Genomic DNA, 9,188 nt, shown 5'->3' with positions numbered 1-9,188 from the left:
GCGTGTGTGTGTGTGTGTGTGTGTGTGTGTGTGTGTGTGTGTGTGTGTGTGTGTGTGTGTGTTTGTCCAGGCAACACAGCCTGTTGCAGGGCGCCTCGATCTGCACCCTGCGTGTGACCAGAGCCGGGCTGGGGCGACAGCGCTCTTGCTTCCCAACCGAGCCTCACCGGCTTGAGGAGCCCACGAACAGGCGATGAGTCATCTGCCCCCTCATCTTCCTGCCGCCCGCCGCCGCCCCTCCGCCCCCGATACACCATCTCGACCACCGACTGCTGCCCCGGCGCGGAGTAGCACCCAGCCCTCCCGCCCGCGCCAGGCTGCCCGTCGCCCTCGCCGTCGAGCAGCAGCCCATCCTCCCACTCCGCGCTGCCCAGCATACCGTCCCCCTCGCCGCCGCCGCCGCCGCCGTTCTCAGTGCTCGCCTTCAGCACGCCGCCGTGCCGCGGCGACACGGCGTGCCCAAGCCACGGGGACACGCTGTCACCCATTGTCAGGTAGTGCTGCCGCAGCAGTACGTACCACTTGTAGTGCCCGTCCATCAGCCACATTGCGTAGGCCACATACAAGTACACCAGGCAGATGTGCACCCTGGCAGTGCGCCGCGGCGCGGACAAGGAAGCAAATAAGGGGGTGCGTTTTTAGTGCACCTGGAAGGGGTCGTGCAGATTGTAAACCAGAGAAGACGGCCAGGTCTGCCCTCTCCTTTATTGCCGGGCCGGCTTCTCAATACGTGAGCCGCCAGCCCTGGGGCCCCGCACCTCGCACTGCTGCAGCCGCCGCCGCCGCGAGGGGCGCCGCGGCTGGCCCCCGCCGCAAGCTCGCGGGGGCGCCCGCGCCGGCGCGCCGCCTGAGCCCGGCTCACCACATCTCCTGGGAGCCGTCCTTCATGGCGCTCATGGTGAGCCCCATGAGGGTCGCGGTGACCTCCTTGCTCTGCAGGCTCTCCTCAAGATAGTGGCTGGTGGCGTGGATTGGCACCACTGGGGGTGGGAGGATCGACCGCGGGGGCGAGAGCGCACGAAAATCTGTGCACGAGGCATTTCAAGGGCTGCTGCCTGGACAGGGCAAGAGGGGTTGAGATGGATGGGTGCTATGGTTGCGGCGTTCCTCGCGCCTGCGCCTGCTGCTGCGATCCGAGGTGCAGGCCCGCATCAGAAGCGCGGCAACTCACGTATTGAGAGCGAGAGGACAGTGATGGGCGCAAACAGCTGCAGCCCAAAAACAATGAGGCGCTCAAACATCTGGGGGACGGGTTCAGCGAGGTGGCAGCAACGAAACTGGTCAGGGGCCTGCCATCGAGGTTGAACGGCGCGTGCGCCAGCGCCCGCTGCTTGCAAGCAACTTCTCGCAGCCGCCAGCGCTCGGCGCTGCTGGTGCCCCACATGACACGGCGCCGCCGGCAGGCAAGCAGGCCGCACGCGGCGCGCCAGCGGCTGACGGCCACTGGCCCACGCCACCCACCAATGCGTCCATCCCCGCCGTAGCAAGCAGCTCCTTCTCTGACAGGGAGATCGTGACCCAGAACCAGTAGCTGCGCGCGTGCAATCGTTTCAGCGGCACACGAACGTTGAATCCTTGGCCAGCACGGGGCGCAATTGGCCGCGCGCCGCGCCGCCGACTGTCGCCGGGTCCCGTCGCCCTGGGCGACGCTCGCTGGCTTGCTTGCAGCAAGCGTCGCTTGGTGCTGGCTTGCAGCAAGCAAGGTGAGCGCGCAAAATGCATCGGCGGCTGCCATGTGGCGCGCCCGCAGCTTATGCTTGCACCACCCCAGGTCCACCAGACTGCTGCAAGGTATGCAGTTTGCCGCCCCACCGCACGCAGAGCCCAAAGCGCACGCGCGGGGTGCAATCCACATGGCAGCACCCCGTGGCTGCGGACTCCTGCCGCTCACAAGTACTTGAGGATCCCCTGATGCCTAGCAACCGGCGGCTTGATCGCCACCTGCGGGCACAGCTGCGGCGTGCGCAAGCGGCGCGCCGGGCGCGCGCGGGCTCCACGTCGCTGGTGCGCATCGCAGTGGCGCGCGGCCTTCTGGATGCAGATGCGGGCGTGCAGCCATGCCTCGGATAGCAGCCGCGTCAGCGCATCATTGCGGTGCGACCGCCGCTTACCGTCCTGCTGCGGTAGACGCTGACGAACGTCTGCAGGAAGCAGAAGGCGGCGACACAGAGCAGTCCAACTGCCGCTGACGTGATCATGCTGCAGGGGGTGCGGGCATCCATGGGCGCAGCGTTGGGCTGCGAACCTCGGGGCACAACAGGTACGGAAGCGCGCCAGCGGTGCTCACCTCGCGTACACCTGTGCGTCGACAACATATGTCTCCACGCAGTCCCATGACGTTGCGTTCGACAGCTGCACCTTTTCTCCATGCTTGCATCTGGTCCCCGCGCCTGCTGTTCCTCCCGGGAGCGCGGCCAGGGCGGGTACCAGGCCCAACCCCTCGTGCTGCGGCTCTGTGACATTGGCATCCGTATAGTTCATGCTTCAAAGCAGCATTGCTGACGACCGTCGATGGATCTGGGACAGTGTCGATTGATAGCGCGGGTTTGGATGTTTGAGTCTATACGCAGTTGTTTGAATCTAATGGTGGATTCTAGACAGGTTGTTGCGCCGCTCGTCTGTCTCGCTGCTGGCCAGGACCGCAGTCAAATCCCGCCACGACAGTGTGTGATGACACACCCGCGTGCATGTGACGCGGTGCACATTCCCTGGCTGTTCGTCGCTCGCAGCCTACTGCAGGGGCTTGGTTGATCAAGAAAGATGGCTTTATACATGGCGCCGGCTGGCTGAAAGACAATTCAATGCAGAAGAAATGGGCAAGTGATGCCACGCTGAGAGTGCAGCAAGTACGCAAGGTGAACGTAAGACAAGAGGGGTAAGGGGTCGAAGGGGTGATACAAAGGCCAGGATCGCACACCCCTTCATGGAAGACGTCTGCTCTGAAACCAGGAACCAGGTGGTGCAAAGGTGTCCCTGCCACACGGTTCAGATTTTCTCGGCGCTCGCACCAAGCTGTGATCAATTGGCACCAGGGAATTACGCGAGCATAAAGAAATCCCGTGCTGGAGGATGCCTGGTGCAGAGCCAGAGCCGTCTCTTGACACTCGCCTAGAAATGACCATGCGGTTAATTGAAGAACTGTGCTGGCGCAACTCGCGCTGCGGCAGCTGCTGTTTTGCAAGTCGCAATCGCGTCCTATGCAGAAGGTGCCCCGCAGCATGGCCGCCGGCCGCGGCGCGGGTTGACCCGCTGCCCGGGTGGCAGCTGAGCGTGAAAGTTCGGATGCATGATGAACTTGCTGGTCAAATTGCCAGTGCAAAACATGGCATCTGCGTTCGAGGCGTTGTCAGTCTTGCCACGGCGTTGTCAGGCTGGTCGGGCTTATGTTTGCAACCCAAAACGATTGCGTCAAGATGGGTGCGGTTACACAGCAAGCACTGGCTTGATGCACGGAGCACGTAGCGCTCACGTCGCTGTGTGGGCACAACATGAATCAGTGTGGAGTACGCTAGTGGCTCGTGCAAGCGGACTGCAGCAGTACTGCGCGTGCCTATGACTTGTGTGCGCGTGCACGCAGAATAAGGTCCACAAAATGTCTGCGCTTGAGCCGCATGACCACGGTTGAGCAGCATCCCGGCGTGGGCCCGAAGCAGTGGCCGTCCCTAGTGACGACGGCGGGTGACTTGTCGACAGGCGTTCCAGGGAGGCGTTGGTCTCTCTTGGTCCCAGGCCACTCCATTGTGTCAGCTCCAGACATCCGCCGAGACACAAGATAAAATTGTACCTGAACCTACCTGCTACCTTCGCCTGCTTTCAACGTTTCACCGACGCCCTTGGCGCGCTGCACCATCCAGATATGTGCGATCTGCCGCTGCCGTCTCGAGTGATTGGGTGCGCATAATGCTCCATTAGAGCTGAGCATTGCATCTAAGCAGCGGTGTAAGGCAAACGGCCTGTGAGGAGGTCATAATGGCTACAGGTGAGCCAAGCAGGCCCCAAGGCGCTGCTTGACTGCACAAAAACAGGCATAACGAACTCTTGATGCAAGTCATAGATCACTGGCGCGTGTGGCGTCCAGTGAATGGCGCGCAGGGCCTTGGGGAACGCGGGTCACTCGCCACAATCGGGACGTCCTCAACGTCGGTGACTGCGGGTTTGACATGACATGTATTCCTCATCATACCAAGTCGCTGTTTGGCCGAAGGCTTGGGCGTCTCCGCCGGTTGCGCCAACTGCGTTACTTGCCGTGCCCGGCCGCCGCCTTGCCCGCTCCCATCAGGCGCCTCGACGCACATGGGCCGCGCACAGCCAGGCGGGCGCAGCGCAGCCGCGGCCGCGCCTGCGGCCTCGCGGGACGCGCTGCAGAGCCGCAACTCCCGCGAGATCGCGTGCAACCTGCGCCTGGATGACGGCGAGGCCGCTACGGCCGGCGACGAGTTCTCCTCGCCCTTGTCCTCCCTGGACGCCCCGCTGCCGCACCACCCAGCACCGCTGCCGCCCGCGTCGACGGGCGCGGCGTTGGGCGGGGCTGGCGGGTACGTGCCCCGCATGGCGTCTCTGGCGGAGCAGCAGTCTGACCCAGACGTAGGGGGCCCGGACGGCGCAGACCAGGACGGCCGCAACGATGATGTCATGTCGCCGTTCGGTGCACTGGCTTCCGCGCCAGCCACGATCCAAGACACAGGTGGCGAGCCGCCCATGCTTGGCCCCAGCGCCGCAGGCAAGCCTGCCGGCGGCAAGGGCGATCCGAGCGGCACGGCCGGCGGCGGCGGCGGCGGCGATGACGGGGGCATGTACCGCACCGGCAGCGTCGTCGCTGGCGCGCCGTCCAGCGGCCGGCGGAAGCGGCGCCTGGTGTCGGTTCGTCGCGTCATGCGCGACGCGTACGAGTACCACGGGCTCAACGGGCTGTTCGTCTTCTTCCTGTTTGCGATCCTCACAAACTTCGTCCTGTATTTCCATTGGACCAACACAACCGCCGTCTTCAAAAACACTGTGCAGTACAGCTTTAAGTCGTATGGCAACCCAGACTGGCAGGGGCAGTCGCTCGTAAACGTGGACACGATGAACGACGGCGTGGAGTACATCGGCGGCTGGCTGCAGTTTTGGATACAGCGCGCCATGGCCGTAGGTGCGCGGGCGCGGCTTGCGTGTCGCGCAAATCGCATGCGCGTGCGCGGGAGAGGGAAGAGCTGGGTGCGGCAGAGGCGCGCATGGGCCGCTTGATGGACGGGCGAGCGGGCTACCGACAGGGTCGGCTGGCGCCAGCAGCGGTGGGACAGGACAGGTCTCCCAAGCGCGAGGCAGATCGCCCTCGCCGCGCCACGTTCATACCCCGCCGCGCGCCCCCTTCCGCGCCCGCCCAGACTGGCCGCGCGCCCGGCCGGCGTTCCCTGGGGATCAGGTGCGTGTGGGTGAGTACGGCGACGTCGTGTTCGCGCGGCTGCTGGTCAACCTGGAAAACAACTGCAACCACGGGACACTGGCATGCTGGAAGGCAGACGAGGCCGACGTGACGCCGAACGGGCCGCGGACGCTGCTCGAGCGCGGGTGGCGGAATGTGGGGCCAAAGGACTACCAGATGTCCACACAGGTGCGTGATGGAGTCAGAGGCACGTGGGTGATTGCTCAGCGTCCATAGGGTTGACATGTTTTTGCCTCTCAGAGCTGCTCCTACGGCCGCTGCCATGGCTGCAGCCGTGGTTGCCACATGGTGGATGCGCCCTCGCTGCAAAACGCGGTGCCGGGAATGCCTGCACGCTCTCGCAACGTGCCTGCCACGCCGCCGCCTCCCTCCCCCCCGACCCTGCGCTGCGCAGGCAAGCTCCCTGAAGGCTCGGACGACCGGGAAGGAGAAGCCGTCAGATTGGTTCAGCTTTGTTGTGGTCGCACCCAAGTGAGCCATTTGATGGCGGCCGTATGAGCGCAAGTTCGCGCAGCATGCTGTGTGGAGCAGAAGAGTGAAGATTTTGCATTGTATCCTGGCCAGCAGGCCTTCGCTTGCCCACATTCTTGGGCGCGGCAAGGCCCTCAGGAGAGGCCCTTGCTCTGCACCCCTTCCCCGCCCCTGCTTTTGCAGGTGCGCCAGGGTGTCAGCAAGCTCACTTGTGCACGCACACACACGCACACACACATGCAGGCGCATGAACACACACACACACACACACACGAATGCACACACACACCATGCCCCTCCAACTCCCACCCCCCGCAGGCTCGGCACCAACAACGGCACTCGCGTGCAGTACCTGCGGCGCCTGTTCTCCGGCTTCACCTCCGACACCTCCCTAAACTACGACGACAGCGCCACCAGTGAGGCCCTGGCACAGGCCTGCCCAGACGCCGCCAACGGCACCCTCCTATCCTTGGACGACGCGACCCAGGAGGCCTCCTGCACGCCCGGTGGCAAGGGCAGCGGCATCAAGACCCTGGAGGACCTGAAGCCTTACATTGCCAGGAACGCGTTCGCGGTGGTTATGGAGGTTTTGGCGGTCGACGTGATGTCGACGAAGGAGGCCCCTGACATGGCGCTGTTCTCGATGAACGTGCAGCGCAGCGACATCCCCAGCAACACGCCGGACCGGGCAATGTGGCAGGTGTGCTCGGGTGTTTGCGTGTGTGTATGTGTGTGTGTGTGTGTGTGTGTGTGTGTGTGAGCGCGCGCGCGCTTTGTTTTCCGGCGCATTGATGCACAGTGCCACTCCTGCCAGGTCCTCGCGGGCCTTCTCGTGTGCATTTTGCTCCCATCATCCGGTCTGTTGTCAGCCGTAAGCCTGCCAACGCTTGCTTGCTCAACACGCGGCCCCCTCTCCCGCCCCGCTGCCCGACCCCGCTGCCCCGCCCAGATCACCACGACCCTGCCCGTGCGCCGCAGCTTCTACACACTACGGCCATGGGACTACGTCCGCGCCGGCCTGGAGGTGCTGCTGCTGCTCTGCGTGGCGACGGTGCTGTCGGCGCAGGTGTGGCAGTACCGCGTCAGCAAGTGGCAGCATGGACGGGTGGGGGTCTTCTTCAAGCAGCCGTGGAACATATTCGAGCTGCTCAGGTGAATGGGAGCAACTGGTTGCAAGCGGCCCGCGGCATGGGCGTATGGGATGCGGCGGGTCCCGGGGCGTTGGAGGCGAGGGGTATGCTGAGAGCGCGGCCGGCCGGAGCGCTGCAGCTGCCACGCATGGCACAGCTACCCGCGGCTGGCTGGAGGGGACAGCCACCCCTGCCTGCTGGGCAGGTGCTGGTCTGGGTTCCCAAGTGCTCACCCACCCCCGGCTTGTTGCTGACCTGCCCGACCTTTCAATTCTTATCTCTATTTCTACATGGACGTTGCAATCGTACGCAGCACCCTGGCGCTGTGCCTTTGGATCATCCTATACGTCGTGCTGGCGATCGTGCTGAGCAGACTGGCGCCCAGGTGAGCTGCCAGGCGTTGGAGACGGCCCGCGCCGCTCGACCTGTCGAGCGCCCTCCCGACAGCCATGCTAGGCAGGCCACTCCATGCTAGGCAGGCCACTGCTTCGTCCCACGCCCCCCCGCAGCGCCTCGGGCACCCACCATCGAAAAGCAGTCAAGCTCCGCCATATACACCTGGTTCTCTCTCCCCTCTCGTGCGCACCTCAACAACACCCAAGCTCACAAGCATTGAATCACGCGCATTACACGCAACCACGATCAACACACACACACACACACACACACACACAAAGAGACACACAAAACACACATGAAATCTGCCTCCCGCACACGCTCCCCTCAGCTGGCGCCCTGAGGACTGGAACTCTATCGGCGGAGCTACCGACAGCCAGCTGCGCAGCATGACCTCGTTTGCCTACTGGTACAACCTCTGGCTGTTTGGCGGCATCCTGGTCAACTCGCTGGTCTGCCTGCGCATCCTGCGCTACATGCGCATCCACCCCGGCCTCAAGGCATTCTACCAGGCGAGCTCGCCAGGCCGGGGTCAGAGGGGTGGAGAGGGCGGCAGGAAGGGGGGCCGGGGGGCGGCAGGCGGGGCCGAGTGGGGGGCCAAGAGGAGGGTTGGGGTCGGGGTCCTGGGCGGCGGAAGCATTCCAGCAGCGTGCAAGGCGCGATGTTCGGAGGCTGCAGCTGCCGTCAACATCGCCGCTGGCTGGTGGGATAGTGCACTACCAACCCCGCCCCTCTCCATTCCTGTAGCGACCACCCAGCCCAACCCAGTCGCCATCAGAACCGTTCAAGTTGCCCGTCCCCGCCCGTCGCCCCCGCCCCCATCTCCCCGCCCAACCACGATAGGTGTTTGTCATCGCGGCGCGCGAGTTCCTCGATTTCGCGGTGTTCCTTGTCTACATCCTACTGCTCCTGGGGTCGGCCATATTCGCGTTCTTCCAGCTCACGGGGGGCAACAACCAGTTCGTGCGGTTCTCGGACGGCCTCAGCGTCATGACGCGGCTCACATTTGGTGGGTGGCAGTGTGCTTGGGAAGAGGGGCGCGGGGGAGGAGAGTGGGACAAAGGGTGCGTGTGTGTGTGTGTGTGTGTGTGTGTGTGTGTGTGTGTGTGTGTGTGTGTGTGTGTTTGCGCGCGTGCGTGCGCGTGCGCGTGCGCACACGCCGCGTGAAGTCCGCGTACCTGCGTGACCACGCCTCCTTCACATCTAAAACAATTTGATGCACCCTTTCAGCAAGCACACATACACAAACACACAAACACATGCTCGGGACCCAACCGTCAACACCGCGCAAACGTGCACACTGCCTGCCTGACACCATTCCCGACCACGCCAACCACCGGACCGCGTCACCCGCCCGACCGTGTCACCCGCCTGGCCGCGTCACCCGCCCGGCCGCGTCGACCGCGCGCCCAGGTTTCCTGTCCTACGAGGACTTCCAGAACCAGGCCCTGGGCCTCGGCTCGGCCGTCTCTGCTGTCACCCTCTTCTTCTGGTTCGGCGTGCTGCTGCTCGTCGTGTTCAGCCAAAACATAATCCTGGCCATTGTGGCGGAGGCCTACGAGGAGGCCAAGGTGCTGCTGGGCACCGCCAACACGTCGTTTGTGGTGCTCATCTTCCTGAGGGTCGTCTTCCTGTTCGTCCTGGCGAGCTTCAAGGTGCGGCGCGTGTGGAGCGCGCTGGCGAGCGGGCTGCGCGGCGCGCGGCCGTCGGCGGCCTCGGCCGCTGCAGCGGCGGCGCTCGGGGGCCGGGGCGGCGGCAGCGGCGGC

General features: G+C 64.4%; 2 protein-coding genes across 2 annotated transcripts in view; one reads left to right on the top strand and one right to left on the bottom strand.

Moving 5' to 3' along the window:
- Positions 1-1,241, bottom strand: part of MNEG_9558 (hypothetical protein) — a gene marked incomplete at both ends in the record, with an annotated part of 3,393 nt that extends 2,152 nt beyond the window's left edge. The window contains 3 exons of the mRNA XM_014041971.1: positions 253-588; positions 863-980; positions 1,172-1,241. Of these exons, the coding sequence (XP_013897425.1) occupies positions 253-588; positions 863-980; positions 1,172-1,241 (524 nt within the window). The remainder of the gene's footprint in view (positions 1-252; positions 589-862; positions 981-1,171) is intronic.
- Positions 1,242-4,293: 3,052 nt separating this feature from the next.
- On the top strand, positions 4,294-9,077 carry MNEG_9557 (hypothetical protein; the record flags this gene model as incomplete). The annotated part of the gene is made up of 9 exons (XM_014041970.1): positions 4,294-5,131; positions 5,367-5,593; positions 5,820-5,896; positions 6,215-6,596; positions 6,846-7,048; positions 7,340-7,411; positions 7,754-8,030; positions 8,266-8,431; positions 8,836-9,077. Coding segments are annotated over 9 exons (2,484 nt in total), but the record flags the coding sequence as incomplete, so codon positions are not given.
- Positions 9,078-9,188: the final 111 nt, after the last annotated feature.

Source organism: Monoraphidium neglectum (assembly GCF_000611645.1).
Source record: "Monoraphidium neglectum strain SAG 48.87 unplaced genomic scaffold scaffold01977, whole genome shotgun sequence".
NCBI lineage: Eukaryota > Viridiplantae > Chlorophyta > Chlorophyceae > Sphaeropleales > Selenastraceae > Monoraphidium > Monoraphidium neglectum.
Note: the sequence above shows the minus strand (reverse complement) of the source record. Positions and strands in the feature narration are given on the sequence as shown.